The sequence below is a fragment of the Fundulus heteroclitus genome, chromosome 4, assembly GCF_011125445.2.
Source record: "Fundulus heteroclitus isolate FHET01 chromosome 4, MU-UCD_Fhet_4.1, whole genome shotgun sequence".
Taxonomy (NCBI): Eukaryota; Metazoa; Chordata; class Actinopteri; order Cyprinodontiformes; family Fundulidae; genus Fundulus; species Fundulus heteroclitus.
In genome coordinates this window covers 1127111-1148366 of record NC_046364.1, presented here as the reverse complement: position 1 = coordinate 1148366, position 21256 = coordinate 1127111, and the positions used below count along the sequence as shown (strand labels likewise).

The window sequence follows — 21256 nt, the reverse complement described above, 5'->3', positions numbered from 1 at the left end:
CAGCAGCTTTAGTTTGTTCTCACAGCAGCACATTTTCCAGAAAATATTCCTTAATTTCCTTTTGTCTGATATAGTTCCTGCGTCTTTGACCAGAAAACAGGAAATTAAACCTCCAGTCTGGGAAAATCAGTGATGTTTGATTTTTATATCCGGTTTTACCGTAAATCTGATCAGCTGTGAGTTAAAGGAAAATAAAGCCACTCCACCAGACTTTGCTGTGTTCCTGGCTTCAGCGCCACCTACTGGCTGCAAGCAGAGGTGCAAAGAGTATCAAAATAATGTACTCAAGTAAACAGATTAAATTACTTAAATACAAGTAAAGTTACCAGACTAAATTAAAATGTTAGAAGCAAACTGTTTTTAATTAAAGGAGAACCTTTATAAATGAAATCCTACAGAAAAATAAAACATGTCAGCATCTGATATTATATTATGTGTAATTTAATGGATCCATCCCACTGTACTCATCTGGCTTAACAGATGTTAACTGAACTCCCTTTTTTAGCTACATCTTGAATATTCCTCAGTTTAGTTTCTTTGTCTTCTTGGTGGTTAAATTCAGCTGTGGTTGTGTTTTTCTCAGCTGATGTGCCTGATCGCTGAGATCTGATTCCTCTGACCTCAAACCCAGCTGATGGACCTCTGCTGCTGCTTCAAGGGTTTTATGTTTTTAAACTCAGCAACAGATGTGATTGCAAATGTAAGTAATTACAGTAATGCAAGCAAATGGAACTAGTTACTTTCCTCCCCTGGCTATAAGTTCACTAATGATGAAACTCAGATTTAGGCAAAAACGTAACTAACCTCAGTAGCTGAGGCCTGCAGGAAAGTCAAGAAATATCGCTAACAACAATAAATAAGGGAATAAAATAAAAGTAATGTAATAAATGTTTTTGTGTTGGGAGGAATCTGCAGTTAATTAATTATCTGTGCATGAAAGTGAACATCATGCATCAGCAGCTTTATGTTACCTGACATCCTGACCCGTTATGTGACCCTACCCCAGCTGCTAAAACCACTCCCAGTTACCACCATCAGGCTGTAACCTAAAGGTTTCTCAACCTAAACAACGTTTCGGCAGATTTGTTCAGTTGTGCAGAAATGTGCTAAAAACCCGACATTAAGCCCCACAGCCGAGGATGTGGAGTTGGGATGCTAATTAGGTGAGTGGGATGCTGGTGATGACGGCATTCTGCAGAAAATATATATTTCTAAATTAAATATAGATTTTCTGCAGGATGCTGGTGATTTCCTGCAGAAAAGGTTTTAGGTGCAGTGATGGTGGAGCTGAGGATGAAAAACCAGCGTCAGGAGATTTTAATCCATGCATGAGACGGTGTCTTTATCTTGTTCAACGTGTTTCTTTATTTTTAACAACAAAAAAAGCAAAAACACTTTACAACACAATATATGTTTCAATCTGTTGCTATGGTTACATTTTTTCCATAATCCCCAAAACATCTGCAAAAAACCTGAAAATCCCAAACAATGGTAAACAAGAGAGTTTGGTCCATTCTAGCTTGGACCTCCACGTCTCAGAACAATCATTAAAAGCTGAAACGGGTCACAGAAAGTTGGACGTCACCAGTTTTCATTTTCATCCCTTTTCCAGTTTTTTTTCCCACAATCACAGTTTAACTTTGCACATTTTTTCAGATTTTCTCAAATAATGTTCAGCACAGAATGTGATGATGGTTCTGACCCAGAGAAATATTCAGAACCATCCAACCAGTGGCTCCCACTGCTAAAGGACTTCCTGTGTTCTGTCCAATCAGAGCGCAGAGTGCAGAGAGACACGCCCCCCTCTAATTGGTTTCTGTGAGATCTACAGGAAACCCAGATGGTTCTGATCCAGCCTTCAGTTTGACTCTTAGCTCAAGGTTCTGCCTGTCTAACGTAGAGAGGTGGTGGTTTGGTGCTGTGGGTTTCAAACATTAACTGTGATTTATTTAAAAGAAATAAACAGAAATAATAAATAAAGTAAACGGTCCCATAAAAGCACAAAGAACATGAATTTATTGAACATCAGTGAAACTTTACAGAAGAAAGCAAACTGATCACAGAGTAAACAGCAGCTGCTGAAAATAATTTTTTACAGAAAATAACATTAAATACTCACAACAACACGTTAAGCATTTATTTACAAACTGTCAGAAATAATTAGACATAAAGGCTGGACAGAGTCACAGGAGTTAGGAGCCATGTCCCTGTTGGCTTTTTAATTAAAAATCCTAAAAATGTTCAAAAACAGAGATGCAAGACCTAAAACTATGAGCTCAGGTTTCATTTTAGCCAAAGCTCTTTTAAATCTGTTTCCTCTGTTCAGATTCATGTGATCCACAGCCAGATGAACTAAATCAGACTCATTTTAACGTAACTTTGAGGTAAAAAGGGGGAAAACATTCCTGCATGGACCGGTCCAGACCTTAACTGACATTCCTGAAGTAAAATCACGCTTTACATCAGAACCGATGAGCGGACCCGGCCTGGTTCTGGTGCTGATCAAAGACAGAATCTTTACATCATGGTTGTTTCTCTGAACTGAGGCAGTTTCTGCTCCATCCAGGACCAACGCAGGAGCTCCTACATCCAGAACGATGCTCATCACAAAAACGCTACGACACAGAAACCAAGAGTGTACAAATCACCTCAAACTGCACAGTCTGCTCTCCTCCTGACTGCCGCTGAGGAGGAGGAGGAGGATGAGGAGGATGAAGAGGAGGATGAGGAGGATGAAGAGGAGGAGGTTACTGGATGCCTCTGAATAAACACATGGCAAACACCATGGCAAAGAGCTGCAGGGAGAACAAAGAACATGGAGTGAGAAAGGAGAGCAGATGCATGTTCAGATCTCAGCTTTAAAAAAGCTCCACAGCATCAGCACGGTGCTCCCAGACATGCTGGTTAGAACGTCTCCACAGAGGACACTGTCTGGTTAGTACTCAGCTGTGTCTCACCTGCAGCAGAACATCACCTGTCAGGATGTTCTTCATGGACTTCAGCATCAGCACGGTGCTCCCAGACATGCTGGCTCTGAAGCTCCACAGCATGGATTCTCCACCTCTCTGATCCTGGATCAGTGACCTCCTCACCAACAGACCCAGGTGGAGAGGATGGAGAACATCTGCTCCACTGATCCTCAGGAACACCACAGGGCTGTGTCCTCAGCACAGCTCTCTTTACCTGTTCACCCAGGACCGTCCTGCTGTCCCCCCTCACAGACACAGTGGAGAAGTTTGTGGACGACTCCACTGTAGTGGGTCTGATCTCCACCAATGATGAGTCCCATTACAGGGAGGAGGTCAGCAGTCTGACACAGTGAAGCTCCAGGAACAACCTGATCCTGAACACCAGTCAGACCAAGGAGGTAATGATGGACCACAGGAGGTCCAGGAGGACTAAACACCTCCTCTCAACAGGGGGAGGTGGTGGAGGTGTGGACAGCATCAGGTTCCTGGACATTCACATCTCCTCTGACCTCCTGGACTGTGAACACCTCCCACCTGGTGAAGAAGGCCCAACAGCGGCTCTTCTTCCTCAGGAATCTGAAAAGGTCTCGACTTCCCACTAAGCTGCTACAGAACTTCTACAGAGCTACAATAGAAAGCGTTTATGTCTCAGCATCAGTGTGAGGTCTGGGAGCTGCTCAGTCCAGGAGAGGAAGGACCATGCACAGAGGACAGAGCAGGGGATTGTGGGATGCCATTTGCAGGATCTAGACTCAGTTTATGCAGAACGAGTCCAAAGAAGGTCCAGATGCACCTCCACCGATCTCTCTCCAAAGCTTCACATCTTTGCTCAAAAGCACCTTATCACCCCATTATTTGTGACTCATGAAGGGCAACAGGTTCATGTAACAAGGCTCTACCACTGACACCAAAGCCCTCAGACTCTGATTCAAACTTTTGAATCTTTATATATTTATATTTTTTATCTTTTGCACACTATAAAGTGAAAGAGGGAGAAAAAACACTTTAACCCTTGTTAAAGTGTTTTTTTGTCTGTTACATGTAGTCTGAGTCAGAGTGGCCAAAAACACATTTCACCACAGTAACACGCTGTGACAATAAAGAATGTATTCATCTTAAAAACTTCCTGCAGCAGAATCAGGAAACAGCAGCAGGTTCAGACATGTCTCCGGTTCCAGACGCCGGGGCCCGGGGCCCGAGGCCCGAGGCTCTGGCTAACGTCGCTCCTCTACTATAGAAACACAGATTTCCTTATAAAAGGTATCTAGATGTATCAGAATAGAGCCGACATCCATGTAAACAACTTTTATCTGAAACCAGCCTCTCTCCCTGCGTGACAGCCCACTGTTGCAGCACACAGTGGCAGCAGGGGGCGCTGTAAGCTGCTCCTCTCTGCAAATAAACTCTGAAAATCACATTATTCTCCAGACTGTAGGAGGCCTGGCAGCAACAATATTCCTTTTTTCAAACAAAAAACCTAAAAATGTGAATGAATAAAGAACCTTGCAATGGCTTCTTACAGAATATAAAGTCTAATAACACTGCCATTTATATTTGAAATTAATTGATTTATTTTCATTCAGCCAAGAAGAAACGAGAACGGCATCTCGTAAAAGGACGGTCATTTCCTGCTGGCTTGACGGACGTCAAAGCAACAGAAAACCTGTTTATGTTGCACCTGAGCACCGTGCTGCCCCCTCAGGCCATGCTGCCCTGAGCAGAAGCCATATGGGACCCATTATAAACCTCCAGCTGACTATTTTTAAACGCCTGTCTGTGTCCAGACCTCAGACAGAAGGAAAGCAGTGAGAAAGCGCCGCATACCTCTACTGTAAGCACCACGATGGCCAGAGCTCCTGCAGAGTAGATGTACGTCTCAAAGTATTCAACCATCGCCGAGTAGCAGCCCTGCAGGTCCAACACAGACAGCATTAAAGACTTCCCACCTTAAATCTGCTCGCCTTCGCTTTGCCCTCAAACCTTGTTGTGTCGGAACGCCACGCTGCCGCCGACGCACTGCTCCACGCCGACGTCGCCCAGGTAGCCGTTCACCTGGCAGCAGGCCTCAGGAACCATCTGGCTGGGATTGAGGAGCCTGAAGAGGCTCTCCTCGAAGTCCTCGTGGCCGCTGACGCCGCAGCAGTCGAACTGTTGGGGGGGAGAAAGATGGCGGTGAGCGGCGGCGGTCAGGTGGCACGGGCGCTGCTGGACAGGCGGCTCACCGAGGTCATGATGACGTTCCAGGTGGAGGTGAAGACGTCGGTGTTGTTGCGGCCCTGATAGTGGCGTTTCAGCTCCCTGCTGAAGTATTCTCTGGTTAACTGGAGCCAAACACAGACAGAGCAGTCAGAAAAGAACCGGATGACCAACACACAGCTGCAGAAAACAGCTGCAGAATAAGAGAAAATGAGTCTGAATCCAAGTCTAAAGCCAGTCAAGAACCAGAGCCTCCATCAGTCTGAAACAAAGATCTAAAATGATCCTGACCCAGTCAGAACCCGAGACCAAACCCAGTTAGTATTAGTAATAATAATAGCAATGAAACAGTTATGAAACATGTCCACCTTTCATCTCTAACCTAATCCAAACCAACAGGAAAACCAGGAGCAAACTGATCCAATCAGGTCTAAAATCTAGAGAATCAAAGTGAAAACCATCTGAATCAAGAACAACTTTTTGTATTTTTATTTTTCTTATTTTTTGATCCACAGTATATATATGGACACGCCGTATATACCTGATGCACCTTTTCCTCCTTTTGGCTCCTTCTTTTGATCACTGAGCCGAAAGGACAAGTGAATTTCTCCAATGTGAGATCAAATCTGGGTTCATAAGCAGGTATGAAAGCAAAACAAAGTCAAGTTTAAGCCGGGATTTAAATGAGGTCCAAACCCATTTAACTGAAACGGACCCTGAACCAGATCCAAGTCCAGTTCGGAATCAGAATCAGAATGACTAAATCCAATCTGTAGGTCTTTGCTCTGACACCAAATACAGGTGTAACAACACCTGGAGGGTTCTAATCTGAGTCCTGAAGGATGTTTCATCTTTTTCAGACCCGGTTTTAAAACGTGATCCAGAACCAGAACTCACCTGCTCCCTGAAGAGGAAGGCCAGGATGGCAGCTGCCAGCTCCGCCAGGAAGATGAAGAGGATGAGCATGAAGAACTGAGGCCAAACGAGACAGACACGTTAATCCCATCCCTAAAATAACCGTCTCTCTGCTCCGAGCTCAGGAACTGAACCTCCTTCGCTGGCATGCATTTTTATTTCTGCATTGTTCTAACAGTCTTTCCTGTGAAGACGGTCAGGAACAATGATCTAGAATGAAAGGCCACCTGGCTGGAGGACTTCATACTTTTCTAGCCTGTGTTCTTACAGGTGAGCGACTCACCAACAGCAGCAGACACTTGTTCTCGCGGATGGCTCCGCAGCAGCCCAGGAAGCCCAGCAGGAACAGCATGCCCCCCATGGCCAGGACGACATAGACCCCGGTGAAGAGCAGGGGGTTGACCGCCACGATCTCCCTGAAGCCCATCGGGTCGACCAACACCCAAACGCCAACGGCCAGCAGGAAGGAGCCGCCGAGCTGCAGCGACAGATGGAGATGATTATGGAAGTTCAGACGAGGAACCGCGGTGGGTAGAAATGCATCAGAACCCTGAAACTGGTACTAAAGCCAGCAGCTCTGGTGAAGGTCACTAATGATATTCTCATGGCCTCAGATAATGGACTTGTGTCTGTACTTGTCCTGTTAGATCTCAGTGCTGCATTTGATACAGTTGATCACAATATTCTCCTACAAAGACTTGAGCATACTGTAGGGATTAAGGGAAAAGCATTAGGCTGGTTTAAATGCGGAGTACCGCAGGGCTCCGTGCTGGAGCCAGTTCTCTTGTTACGCTGATGACACTCAGCTATATTTATCCATAAATCCTGATTAATCCAACCAGTCAGACAGACTACAGGCCTGTCCTGAAGACCTTAAAACCTGGATGACTTTAACTTTCTTGCTTTTAAATTCAGACAGAACGTGAGTGCTCTTTGGGTCAGAACCTCTGAAAAACAAACATCTCAGTCAGTCTGCCTGTGCACACAGTTGTCCGAGTATAACAGGTTTATATTAATGGATTCTAATGACCTTGTGAAGGGACAGGCAGGTCGTCAGTTTCTGTCGAGTCTCCTTTAAAACTCCAGGTTACTCAACTGTGAGCCTCAAGAATAAAGCTTTTCACTGTCGCCCAGCAGAACTTTAAAAACAGGAAGACTTCTAGTAAAGATCTAAGAGACGCCTCATCTTTCATCTGATCATCTACTGTCTCCTAATGAGGTCATAAATCTTTTGGGGGTCTCCTTGTTGGAGCTAAATCCCAAAGGAAATGTCTCTAACTGTGAGAGATGACAGAATACGTTGCGTTAAAGGATTTCAAACTCAAACAGGAACTCTATCAGTCCATAAATCACGTTCTCTTTATCTGAGATCGGGTCAGCAGAACCAGCAGAGAACCCCAGACATCCCTCTCTCTCCTCAGCAACATCCTCCTGCTCATTCTGGGGGATCTCAAGGTGTTCCCAGGCCAGACGGGACATATAGTCCCTGCTGAGAGTTCTGGGTCTTCCTGGGTTCTCCTCCCGGTGGGCCGGGCCCAGATAGCGGCCACACGGTGCCGCCCAGAGATTATCGTCTGCATTACGAGGTTTTCACACATCTTTACCTGGGAGGCAGGAGGTTCTGTAAACCATGGATGGACCAGGAGTGTTTGTGCTGCTCCGGATCAATTTAAACAATATTAGAACAATGTTCTGGGTATCATGCGAACAGAACCTTCTCTGGACCGTAAGAAAGAAGCAGTGAACTTACAAAGATGAAGAAGTTGAAGATGAACATGAGGTATTTCATACAGCTGAGGCAGTCGCCCTCCATGGCTGAGGCGGAAAGCGCTCCCTGGCCCTGTTAGGAGCAGAACAACGCGTCAGAACCGGACCAGTACCGGAACAGAACCAGATCAGCACCGGAAAACAGAACCAGACCAGAACCGGATCAGAACCGGATCAGCACCAGATCAGAACCGGATCAGAACCGGACCAGAACCGGATCAGCACCAGATCAGAACCAGATCAGCACTGACAACAGGTCCACAAGTCCTGATCTTTATTCTATCGTTATTATTTTTTCTTGTCAGACACAGGGATGGACGATAATTCAATAACAATAAATATTGATGATAGAAAAAAAAAGATCAATAAAAAGTTCAATAGAATAAAAGTTTTCCTTCCTTTTACATTCTAACCTATCATGTGGGTTAACATTAAATCATTACATCCTCCCAGCCAATCACAATCAGACGCAGGAACCAAGCTCCGCCCCTCTCAAAGAATTCAGAGAGCATGTGTTCTTTTTTTCTTTTATTTTTATCTTTTATTATTTTTTTTCTTTTTTTTTTAAATTGCAGTTTTGGTAAAAGTTGGTTTTATAAAGGGTTGAGTTTGAATTCAGTGTTTGTGTCTTCATCTAAAAATAGGTTGCTAAGCAACAGCATAAAACAGCCAGGGCTGCACTTAAAATAAATGTTTTGAATTTGTTGATATTTTATCGATATGCTTTTTTTCAGATACATTTTGTCAATTTTCAAAAGCTGAGGGTCAAACAGGCGGAAGGTGAAAAATGTAAATTTTTATTAATTAAACCTAAAGAGGAGGAGACAGAAACGGGTCCAGATGTGTTGAACACAATGCAGTTATAACTGAGGGGTGTGAATATTTTTGTGTTTCAGGTCACAGCTCCATGTCTGTCTGACCAAAGTCCAACAGGACCAGAACCAGAGCCGTCCCACTGGACCCAGCAGAACCTCACTGACTCAGAACCTGCCAGCAGCAGTTTGTGTCCCCCGTGGGGACGTGGCACGGACAGGCTGTCCCCGCTGGACAGAGTCACACATGCAGGGCGACATGTTGACGCCGGTGGGTCCGTCTGCGGGGGTGTGAGCGGGACCAACCGGTCCCTGGTGGCGGTACCAGACGTGCAGCCACCTGTCTCTCTGCGGATCACACTGTTTGTGTTTCTTTGGGGATGAGATCATCGCAGCAACTGTTCTCTGAGAGGACATGTGAGACGTTGAGAGCTGCTCGTCTTCGCCACAGGGACAACCCGTCCAGGTCCGGTGGTACCAGGAGCCGACCCGGTCCCGGCTGCTGCAGGGTCTGCAGGACGAAGGCTGAAAGCTGCAGAACACGAGAAGGTCCGAGAGATCCTGGAGAACAACCCAAATGGACCGAACGGCTAAAAGTAAAGAGCAGCTATTATCACATGGTCAAAAAACATAAAAAATTCAATAATTAAACATGAAAAATATAATATAATATAATTTATAAAAGATTGGTCTTAAAATAAACACTCATTTAACATGTCCTAAAAATCAGACCAAATAAATTCAAACATAAAGATCAAAAAGTTGCAAGAATACAAAATTTACAAAAGAAAAGCCAAAAATCACAAATTCACTTTGCTAAAACGAAAAACTATATAAAGAAATAAAATAATATGAATAAAAGAAAGATAAAAGAAAAAATGCCAGCCTAATGTAAAGAGAATCCTACTAATTAAATAAGAAATAAAAAATACATTTTGTCTACTAATATTAATAAAATGTAATAAAGATGTAAAAGATTTGGTTACATTTTGCACAGAATTCAAAACTCAACAATCTTGTCTCAAATAACATAAATCAAACCAAAAATAGTGATTATTACTGGGTCACAGTTATTAGCTGCTTTATTTCATAAAAACGAGTCGGTTTAAGTTACAGATGAAATCCAGAGATCATCTCCTTCAGACGGTCAGAAGCTAAATTTTATCTATAAAGCACCGATTCTCCTCAAAGCTCTTTATAAGTCAAGTCAATGAAGTCCTCCAGACGCTTGGTTCAAAGTTTTCTAAGGAAACGCGTCTTTTATCCGGGTTTCTCTCCTGGAAACTGTGGCTTCAAAGCTCATTTCAGGACCAAGCTCGAAGTTTGATGTAAAACTGCAGCAGGTTGTTCTGGTGGCTGATGGGTAATTACCGCCGCTAAGATCCATCAGGATGGGGCAGAGACGGCTTCTCCAGATGTGAGCATGCATGGAAGGATCTGCAGGTCCAACGCTCACATGTGCCACTAATTTAACCAGAACTGAAGCCTTCTTCTTCTCCTGCAGATGCAGAACCAATCCTAATGAAAGCTGCAGTGTCTCCTGGTTCTGTCCCAGCGCTCCATCCCCGGGTCTGAGCTGACCGAGCAGCTGCAGAGGAGAGGATGCACGAGTCTGAGGCCTGCAGCTGGAAGCTGATGTGCAGCAGCGCATGTAATGCAAGGGTTAGAGGGAGCAGCGCCGCAGCGGGCGGTCTGAAAGCCCTGAAGTTCAACATCAGGAGGAGGAGGAGGAGGGCAAACCTTCCTCCTCCTCCTCCTCCTCCTCCTCCTGATGGCTCCTCCAGCGTTTCTTCGTCTCTGCTCCACGCCGAGCCGTCTTCATTCAGGACGCGGTTCCCTCTGCTGTCCCCGTCTCTGAGCGGTCAGAAAATGGATGGGTGGGTTTTATTTTTACTCACCTCCCCGGGTTCTGACCTTGTTCTGCCTGACCCGTTTGAGGATTCTCTTTCTGCCCTCGGGGGGGAAACATTGATCATCAGAATTCAGGTCATTTTTTTTTTTTCACATGGAAACATGTTCCTGCCGTCCAGAAGCAGCGACATCAGAACAAAGAGGCCGGTGTGCTGGTGCCGCTGAACACAGGATTTAAACATTTACAGCAGAGCAGAAACCCGGCACTGCTGCCTCCGTTGGTTCTGGAGAACTTCATGAGAAGTTCTGCTCCTCTCTGACTGACGGAGGCTTCACAGGCGTCTCTGGTTTTACCCGTCCATCGCCTGCAGGCTCAGCCTCCTGAACCGTGTCGGACTCGCCGAGCCTTAACCGGCCGTCCTCTTTGGACCTCGGAGGCGTCGCGGTTCTGTTTGGTTCTCCTAACGATGCTGACCAATTAACCGGGCGCTCCAACCACGAAAGTGAGGTCTGAATGTGGAAAACATGCACGGCTCTGTGCCAAAGTCCTGACATCATCACATCTACAAACTGTTGAGCTTTATTTGTTGCTGCCTGATTTGATTGATTTAAAGTCCAGAACATTTTAGACCAAATGGTCCTCTTGGCTTTTTCCAGCCTCCATCCAGTCCATCCGTCTACAGCCCAGCAGCTGCAGGGATGCAGGGGCAGCTGGTCCAGCCTGGACCGCTCTCCAGTCCATCACACACTGCAAAAAGGGAACTCAAAGTAAGTCAAATTTTCTTGAAATTAGTCTATTTTTCCTTAATTTGAGCAGCTAAATAAGACTATTTGCCAATGGAATTAGTATTTTTACCCCTAAAATAAGATAATTAGACATCCTGCACTTGAAATAAGATGATGGAGATGAATTGTTCTTATTTTAAGTGCAAAGATCTTATTCCATCGGCAAATAGTCTTATTTAGCTGCTCAAATCTAGGAAAAATACACAAATTCCAAGAAAATTTTACTTACTTTGAGTTCCCTTTTTGCAGTGCAGAGACTCCTGCTGTGGGAGGAGCCACACACGTCTAGATCCAATCAGGACGACCAGGACCCGCTCGCTGCAAGGCAACAGCTCTACGTCCTTTTTTCATTTATTTTAATCTAAAACAGAATTCTATTCAGTTTAGAGACGTTTTATTTGGGGGTAAAAACACGGAAAATGTTTTTGCAGACCAGGAGCCACCAGACTCCATTAAGTCTGGATCTCCAGGATGGGCCGGGCCTCCCAGGAGTTCTGGATCTAAACTGGGACCGGTTCTGGTTCTTTGTGGGGAACCGGTTTGGTTTCCCACAAAGAGCCGGGTCACAGCAACGTCACCCCGTCACTAAAACATCTAATAAATGTTGGATCGGTTCATCTCCAGCCGGTTTTAGGTCCATAAGCTCAGAGAAGCTTTCTAAAAGCTACTTTAGAGAGTTTTTATAAAACGAATCGACTTGAGCTTGAGAATCGGACCTCAGAGACACACTGGGTGCAAAAATAAAAGATTCTTGACTTGGACTCGTTCTGGTTTCTGTCTGATGAAGGCGAAGGTGGAGTGTGAGGAAGAGGCTTCAGCTGCTGCAGCTTTTACTGTGAAAGGATGAGCTGCTGAGAGCCTGTGGTGCTGCTGGGTTATTATGGGATGTTAATGGCTCATAGCAACACGCTCATGTTAGCTGGAGCTTCATAACTGAACCAATTTGGATCCTTCAGGAAATAAAATTAACACCTTTAAGATAGCTGCTGCATTAGGCCACTTCCTGCTGAGAATATCACAATAAAAGCACGTCCCCTTCAGTTCATTCACCAGTTTAACACTTTTGTCTCGTTCATTGTGTTGTAATTTATCCCTTAAATTTGAACATCTTCCCTGTTTCTATTAGAAAATGGTTTACAGACATTACTAAAACCTTTCCAGCTCAGAGAGGAGAAGAAAACACAAAAGATTTCAGTGATTAAAGTCTAGAATTGGGCTCTTATGAGTCCAATTCTAGACTTTAAAGTGGAAACAGTGACTGTGAACGCAGCTCTGAGCAACTAGAACAGAGATCTTCTGGTCTTTGGTCCTAGATTATTCAGATTAAACCAAAAAGAAGATTAGATTTTTTCACACAAGCAGCAGAGGAGAGACGGTTCTTTCCTGCCGTTAAAAACTGAAACTCCACCTGGACTCTGAGCGCTCAGGTGAGACCAGCATCAGCCCAGGTGGGTTTAGGGAAGCTTATGTGAAGAAAACAGCTGACTGTGTCGTACGGTGGAGGGTCTGTAATGCTGGGGGCCGGAGAACTGCCGACATGTTTTACACTGTGAACATTGAACTTAAATTAATGCCTTTCTTTGCACCTTTATCTTTGCACTATAAACATGGTGGAACATTCTTTTGCACATTTTATTAAAAACTGTTTTTCTCCTGCACTGTTACGTTCTCACTGCTGCACTCTATATTCTGTTATTTTATTTCAATTTAAATCTCATCACACTGTCATAAGCTGTATGCAACAAAGTGTCGTTTTATGCGCTCTGCATAAAATAAAGTTAGTCTAAGTTTAAGAACATCGCTGCACTGCATTAAATTATGAACTCTTTGCCACATCAGAACATTTCACATAAACAAAAACACTTTTGTCCTCGGCCAGAAAACCAAACTGAGTCGCCGGTTCTTTCAGCAGAACGATCCGAATCATCCAGAATCACCAGCAGAACCCAAAGCGGGTCCGTCCACGGGCCTAAAACCTGCAGCCCCCCCCTCACCCAGCCGCCTACATGAAGCGGGGATGACATCACCACGGCGTGTCCATGGTAACTGCTGGATGCTGCGGCGCCTGCAGGACGCGGCCGTGGGAACGTGATTCAGCGGCTGAGTCACGGCGCTGTTGTTTTCCACACGCCGACCTCAGCTTGTTTGTCTGAAGCAGCCGTGAAGCTGCGAGGCAGCAGGAGCCGTCGTGACGGCAGGCGTGACTAAACCCTGATTCACAGGATGACGCACCGCCGGCCGGGTCCAAACCGGGTCCATAAAACTTCACACAGCCTCCTCCGGAACCAGAACCAGGTGCGGGGACGTCGTCTTTCCACAGTTAAAACCTGATTCAGAAGAGCTGAAGGGAATTCAGAACCAGGTCCAAAGAAAAGCTCTGTGCCTTTCACAGAAGAACCAAACCCATCTCCAGGTGTTCTGGTTGCTGCACCGTCAGCAGGTTGGACCTGAAGATCCGCTTCAGGTCAGAACCACCAGGATGCAGGTTCTCCAGAGGCTCGTCTTTACGGCTGCTTTCTGCCAGCGGGTTCTACTGATGTTCTCGGTGGTCCAGGTCCACCAGAACCGTCATGCACGGAGCCACAGGGTGGTTCTGAAATCACCGTCTCCAAACAATGATCCAAAACAGGCCAAAGTCCCTCGTTTGGCACCACTTCTGTTGTTTCCAACTGAACCAGAACCAAAATGGTTCTGCCTGACCAGAACCTCCCTGCTGGACCGGAGGACAGAACCTTCACCGCTGAACCCAAACGAACTCTGAGGCGTTTCAGAAGCACCACTAGGTCCGCTAGTTTCTCATCCCTCCAGAATCAGAACCTCCTGTCAGCCTGAACCCAAATGAGACCGTTAGGAAGATGGAGCAGATCCAGTGAGAGCCACCAGGTGGCGCCACTGAACCGCTCAGGTTGCAACAAACTGAAAAAAACGTTTTTAATTTCCTCCTGATTTATCAAATCTTTCCATATAATATAATTTATGTTTCATCTTTAATGTGTCTGATGGTCAAAGCAAATTGTTGTAAAAGTTTCCGCTCGTTAAATTGTCTCTAATATTTATTTTATGTATTTGTTTCAGTTTCCTGCTTGCTGATCGTTTCTTTTTGTTTTCTCTTCTGCATCCAGATCCACGAATAAAAAAAGAATAAAGTGAATTTATTTTGTTTTCTCTTTAACTTTAAGAATATGAAGAAAACAGCAGATATTAGTAGATATTTCATACTTTAGAGATTTTATCTCATATTTCAGCTTTTGCACCATTGATGTGATCATTTTTAGATTTTTTTTTTTCAGATATTTAGGAATTACTTGTCTTGATCATTTTTATATGTTTATTTTATGTTAAGTTCTATTCTGATGTTTTATGTATTATTTGATTAATGGTGTGTATTACAATATTAATATTTTATAATTGTTACACGGTTCGGTTGAGAAGAAACGTCTAAACTTTGACTAGAAATCCTGAATTCAACACATCCAGAACATGTTGGCCAAACCCAGAACAAAGTTCTGACGGCTCTGGTTCTGATTAACCCAGAACTGAAAACATCTGGGATTACATTTGATCTCTGATCCCAAATGTTCCTGCAGGTCAAACCCGTCAGAACCTGTAAGCGGGTCAGCTTTACCCTGTCTGAACCGGGTCAGTCCAGAACCATCTCTGGGCCCGACAACGAGGGGAACCACGGGTCCATCTACTGAAGTGTTCATGTGCAACACTGGGTCCATTCACAGCGTGGGGCGGTACCAGCTGTCACACTCACAGGTCCGTTTCTTTTGGTTCTGGATGTTTGCTCACTAACCAGAAACGCAGGATGAAATTCATGAAATCCTAAAAGAACCAGAACGCCGGGACAGATTCCGGTTCTGGTTCTGGTAGGTACTGGCTGCTTTAGAGACCAGCTGCTCCCAGTTTAGATCATTCAGTTAGCAGTGACCAGCAACAGGTGGGGGAGGGGCAGTGCTTAACACAGCCGAACCAAGATGGCGTCCCTTCGGTACCGACTCTGACATAAAAACTGAAACCTTTAGAAGTTGCTGCCTCTGAAGACCAGAACCCGTCTGATGGAGAGGTTCTCCTGACCCGTCAGCGTCCATCAGAACCCCGGTTCTGGGTTCTGGATTCAATCAACAAAAGTCCAAAAGCTCAGGAGTCCAAAGAGGACTCTGCCCTGATTGGTGGAGCCAGCAGCTGAGAGTCAATTAGTAACCTGGAGCTGAGGAACCCGGACCCAGAATGAACAGAACCAGAACCAGAACCAGACACTAAACTCCAGCTGGTACCGTGAAGCGGCAGCAGAGGCTCTGATGACGACTCACAAGTTAAATCAGCTCCTGAACACAGGAAAGTCCAACAGAACCAGAGAACCAAGCTGTGTTTGGATCAGGTCTGGTTCTGAACAGAACCGCGTTAAAACTGGGTTTTTACCAGAACTGTAATCCAGTTGGACCCGGCTGGAACCTTAAAATAAAAGCAGGAATGTTCCGTGTAGAAAGATCCGGTCCGGTCCAGGTTGCTCCATAAAAACAGCAGATTTCTCTTTATGAAGCCCGACGTCACCGTGTGGAGAACCTCAGAACATCAGAACATCAGAACCTCAGAAAATCAGAACCTCAGAACATCAGAACCTCAGAACATCAGAGCGTCAGAACATCAGAGCGTCAGAACCTCAGAACATCAGAAAATCAGAACCTCAGAACATCAGAACCTCAGAAAATCAGAACCTCAGAACGTCAGAACATCAGAGCGTCAGAACATCAGAGCGTCAGAACCTCAGAACATCAGAAAATCAGAACCTCAGAACATCAGAACCTCAGAACATCAGAACCTCAGAACCTCAGAACATCAGGATCTCAGAAAATCAGAACCTCAGAACATCAGAACCTCAGAAAATCAGAACCTCAGAACATCAGAACGTCAGAACATCAGAACATCAGAACCTCATGAGAAAGCTGTTAGGGCCTCTTTTCAGGAAGCTCAGAAGTTATAGATCCGTAACACACGGAGGGAAATAATTCAAACTTTGATTATTTTGTTTTACATGTGATGAAAAAACCTAAATTAGAATTTTGTGGAAAAATCAGCAGAATCGTAGAAAGTTGAGTGGAAGGAAAAAGTGCAGCAGCCACAGGGAGAACCGCAGCCTGGAGAGGATTGTTCTCAGGAACTGCTACACACAGACAGAACCGACACATGGGCTATAACTGGCCCACTTGGGCTGAGGAGAACCAGAACCAGAACCAGAACCAGAATGCTGCTCAGGTGTCCAAAGTTCTCTGTTCATATAAAAGGAAAGTTTGCATTTGGTTTAGAAATTTAGATCCTGGAGTCTGGAGCAGGACAGGAATACAAGCTGGTTCTGGTCCAGAGTGAACCTGCTGGTTCTGGTCCACTGGGTTTTCTCTGCTCCACAGATAACATACCCTGATGTTCTGAGACACTGAATGTTGGGATTTTATTCTCTGGAAGCCAGAATCATCAAAATGATAAGAAATTAAAGCTTTGAACATTTGTGTATATATATATATATATATATATATATATATATATATATATATATATATATATATATATATATATATATATATATATATATATATATATATATATGAGCCAAACATGGTGTTTGTGGTAATTAGATGATATTTAGAACAACAGAGTCGCATTTTAATGACTTTGTGTAAATGTGAAGGACAGCTGGAGGAAGAGGAGGAGGAAGGTCGTTAACTGGGCTGATTAAATCAACTCGTTAACGAGCAGAACTCCTCCAGCGGCTGAAGGTTGAAGCTGGTGACCCGGTCAGAGGTTCTCCTCCTGCTCCTCTAACCAGATTAAACTCAGCCTGACCCGGTTAGGAGCAGCTGGAGAGGAGCGACCTCGTCCCTGAACTCTGCCGGGCCCCAACGCCTCCTGGGAACGCTGGAGCTGCTGGGCTCCGCCGGGGAACTCTGGAGGAACCCTGGAGGAACCCTGGAGGAACTCTGGAGGAACTCTGGAGGAACTCTGGAGGAACCCTGGAGGAACTATGGAAGAACTATGGAGGAATTATGGAGGAACCCTGGAGGAACCCTGGAGGAACTCTGGAGGAACTGTGGAAGAACTATGGAGGAATTATGGAGGAACCCTGGAAGAACCCTGGAGGAACTTTGGAAGAACTATGGAGGAACTCTAGAGGAACTCTGGAGGAACCTTTGGTGGTCTGGGTTGGTACCAAATCCTGCTTTTCAGCAGAAAGAAGCATGCAGAGCTCTAAAATGTCCTGCTAGATGGCCCCGTTGACTGGACTTCAGAAAGCCCAGTGGACCAGAACCAGCAGGTTCCTTCTGGACCAGAACCAGCAGAAAGCATGGTGGCCCAAACCATCACCAACGGTGGAAACATCATTCTGGAGTCCAGTTGCGTTGGTTCTGGTTCTCTCCACCCTTCCTCTGGGACCTCGGGTCCAACCCGGTTCTTCAGCAGAGACCATCTGTGCTCCGTCCTTCCTGTGGAGGCGTCCAGAACCGTCCAGAACCATCTTCTGGACCTTCTGTCCAGTCACTCTTCTTCATGACTCTGTAGGACTAACATGGTCCCAAACCCAGATCCGGTCTTATCGGTCTGGTCAGACGCTCTATCTTTTCTGTCTCCAGAACCTTCCTGAGGTCCAGAACCTTCCAGAGATCCAGAACCTTCCTGAGGTTCTGGAGTGTTCTGTCAGAGCTGAACGTGAAACATTTCTAAGAATGAAAACCAGGGTTTGATGAAGGTTCAGATGAAGCTGGAAAGCCTAGAATCTGTTCTGACTGAATCCTCTCAGAACCAGACTGAGACCCGGTCCGGTGGTTCTGGGTTCTGACGTAGAACGCCACAGAACCTACGTTGTTTCCACCATGCCTGGCTGGTTTTCTGCTCAGGTTCTGAGTTTTAACGGATTTAGAAACTTTTCCTGCTGCGAGGAAAGAGACCATTAGGGACAGAAAGTGGACCGCAGCAGAACCGGGTTCATCCAGAACCGCCCAGAACCGAAGGACTGACAGTGGAACGACTTTAAAGCAGCTTATAAATATGTGTTATATTAAAAAAAGGTTAAATATAACACATTTAATGCTGATTTAACACAAAAGGCTGAAATGATTGTAGTTAAAGAGGAAACATTTACTTTAAATAAATGAACTTAAACATTTTGTTATTATTAGTGATTTAATGCTTTGTTCCATCAATTAGAAAAAATAACATAAATCTAACATTAATCTGAATTTATAAAAGCAGCATGTCGACTTTAATGATTTGAATTTAACAAACAACGATGTTAAAGTTATTAAAGCCCATTTTAGCATCACTGACAAACTGGATTTCTATTGATTTTCTGCAAAACCTGAAACTCTAGGAGAGAATAAGATTAAAATCAGCCTTTATTCCCATCAAGCCTGCTGTTTTCTGATAATAAACCAAACTCACCGCGGTTCTGGACCCAAACGGAACTTTTCAGAGTTCTTCTAAATGGACTGGAGAAATCCGCAGAACTGTCGGGCAGCAGCCGCTCACGCTGCGGGCTCACGGTGCTCCCTCCGCGGGCAGACTGGCGACGACCCACCGCTGAACCAACCAGCGAGAGACCCAACGTGGCTGCGGCGGCTTCCGCTTGGCCCTTCACAATAAAAGCACCGCGGATACCGTCTGTGGGTGTTAAAAACCAACAAACCCTTGTTTGGTTAAAGATTTATCTTTAGAATCTGGAGATTATCTGGAAATTATTATGTTTTCTCGAGTCAAATTCAATTCAATTTCATTTATATATTATTTATAAATTTTAATTTGTACAGAAATGTTTAAGCCGGAAAGGTTCTCCTCGGCGTTGGACCCAGTTCTGGACCGGCTCAGCTGGTCTGAGCTTTCAGAACCAGTCCAAAGTCCACTTTGATGCCCTCTGCTGCTGGACAGGCTGGTCCTGGTCCGGTTTACCTCAGCTGGATGTTCTCCATTTGAAGTTTTAGCACTTTATAAAACTAAAATAAAACGTAACGACAGAAAAGCTTTTAATCAACATTTCTTAAAAAAAAAACATTAATGGATAAGATAGAAATTCACATCGGCTCAGTAATCAGTAATCACAGGGAGAAGGTGTCAAGTAGGACGAGGTGCATCTTATATATACGGTGTATCCTCGTTATACTGTGGATCAAAAGAAGTAGGTAAGTAGAAGAAAAATACAAAAATAAAATACAAATAGAAATAAGGCAGAGGATGTCTTCTTTACATTCACGGTAACTTATATGCATGTGTATTGACATACATTCGGGTGTAGTAGCAGCAGAAGTCACTTCTTTCAGGATTATTGCACAGTGTATTAAATAGTATTGCACATTACAATTATAATTACAGTTACAGTGCAGCATTGTAAAATCTGATAGCAGCAGGAATAAATGACCTGCGGTAGCGCTCCTTTTTACAGACAGGATGTCTAAGTCTGTCACTAAAGGAGCTGCTCAGCTCCTCTACAGTCTGGTGCAGGGGGTGGAAGGTGTTGTCCATGATGGATGTGAACTTGGACAACATCCTCCTCTCAGCTACTTCCTCCACCGAGTCCAGAGAGCAGCCCAGGACAGAAGTGGCCTTCCTCACCAGCTTATTCAGCCTCTTTCTGTCCCGCTCTGTGCTGCCAGGAGCCCAGCAGACGACAGCGTAGAGGAGAGCTGAGGCCACCACAGAGTCATAGAAGGTCTTAAGCAGAGGCCTGCTCACTCCAAAGGACCTCAGCCTCCTCAGGAGGTGGAGGCAGCTCTGGTCCTTCTTATACAGAGCGTCTGTGTTATGAGTCCAGTCCAGTTTATTGTTGACGTGAACACCCTGGTATTTGAAACTCTCCACAGTTTCTATGTCCTGCCCCTGGATGTTCACAGGTGAGTGAGGTGGGGGTCTTCTCCTGAAGTCCATCACCATCTCCTTGGTCTTACTGGTGTTTAGACACAGCTGGTTCTTCTCACACCAGTCCACAAAGTCCATGATGACCGACCGGCACTCCGGATGTGAGAGAGAAGTTAAACAACGTTTTATATATATATATATATATATATATATATATATATATATATATATATATATATATATATATATATATATATATACACACACATAGGAGTTTAATCAGTGAATCAGTGAAAGTGCAGCAGAGCAGCAGGACTCCATCTTTAAACGCAGCTCGGGTCAATCAGCGCCAGTTCCCTGCCGGTTCTGGGAGGCGGGTTGTTAAAGGACGCATCACCTGATACCTGTCGGCAGGTGAGCTGGGATTATTCTCACCCCTGAGGACAATCCTCTCGGCAATCCTCCTCAGATCCTGCTGGAAAACGACAGCATCACAGAACCTCTGCGCGCCGTGTTCCTGTAAAGTTCTGCTCACAGCAGCTGGGTCCAGCCGGAGGAGGTAGCCCGTCTGGACCGGGTCGGTGCTGTGATGCTGGGAGGCGTCATGGAGTAGGACGGGTGAGTAGAAAGAGCCTGAATTAGATGTTCTCCTTGGTTTCTGAGCATAAATAAATGGTGGGGCATAACCCAAACACGTTAGAAGAACCAAAACAAATGGATCTCCAGAACCGGACAATACCAGATCTACAACGAGTCCAACTAAGCCAAAAATAAAAAACAAGGCCCACTCTGACACATGTTGATGCCTTTATTCTGAAATCCATTAAAAGCACTAATTAATGTCACCAATTAGCAGCTGTTGTGTTAATTGGTGACATCATAATTTAATTAACTGAAGCCCAGAAAAGGAACCAGAATATATTCACCAACTATAGGATCAGATTCTAATTTTTGGTTTTGCTCCTTCACTGATATCAAAAGCAGGTGGGACGTCTATAAAGCTGGTTTTAAACTCAGCCCTGAAGCTTTTAGATGTTTTCAGCCAATGAAGAGACACAGAGAGAATCAGCAGAACCAGCGGAGCTCTGACCGGGTCAGGAAGAGAAGCTGTAAGGA

General features: G+C 44.8%; 1 protein-coding gene across 1 annotated transcript; it reads right to left on the bottom strand.

The window, feature by feature from the left end:
* Positions 1-1818: 1818 nt before the first annotated feature.
* On the bottom strand, positions 1819-18880 carry LOC105938806 (tetraspanin-18). Its single transcript, XM_012880706.3, has 8 exons — positions 18734-18880; positions 7831-7920; positions 6364-6558; positions 6063-6137; positions 5192-5290; positions 4950-5117; positions 4794-4877; positions 1819-2795 (listed from the first exon to the last, which is right to left on the bottom strand). The coding sequence occupies exons 2-8, from the start codon at positions 7891-7893 to the stop codon at positions 2748-2750; spliced, it is 732 nt and encodes a 243-aa protein (XP_012736160.1). The 5' UTR covers positions 7894-7920; positions 18734-18880; the 3' UTR covers positions 1819-2747.
* Positions 18881-21256: the final 2376 nt, after the last annotated feature.

Coding starts and splice junctions, on each gene's coding strand:
- LOC105938806 (XM_012880706.3), bottom strand. CDS start 7,893: ATGGAGGGCGACTGCCTCAGCTGTATGAAATACCTCATGTTCATCTTC. Junction 5,291..6,062: donor CCTTCCTCTTCAGGGAGCAG/GTGAGTTCTGGT, acceptor GTTTGGCTCCAG/TTAACCAGAGAATACTTCAG. Junction 4,878..4,949: donor TGGCGTTCCGACACAACAAG/GTTTGAGGGCAA, acceptor TTGGACCTGCAG/GGCTGCTACTCGGCGATGGT.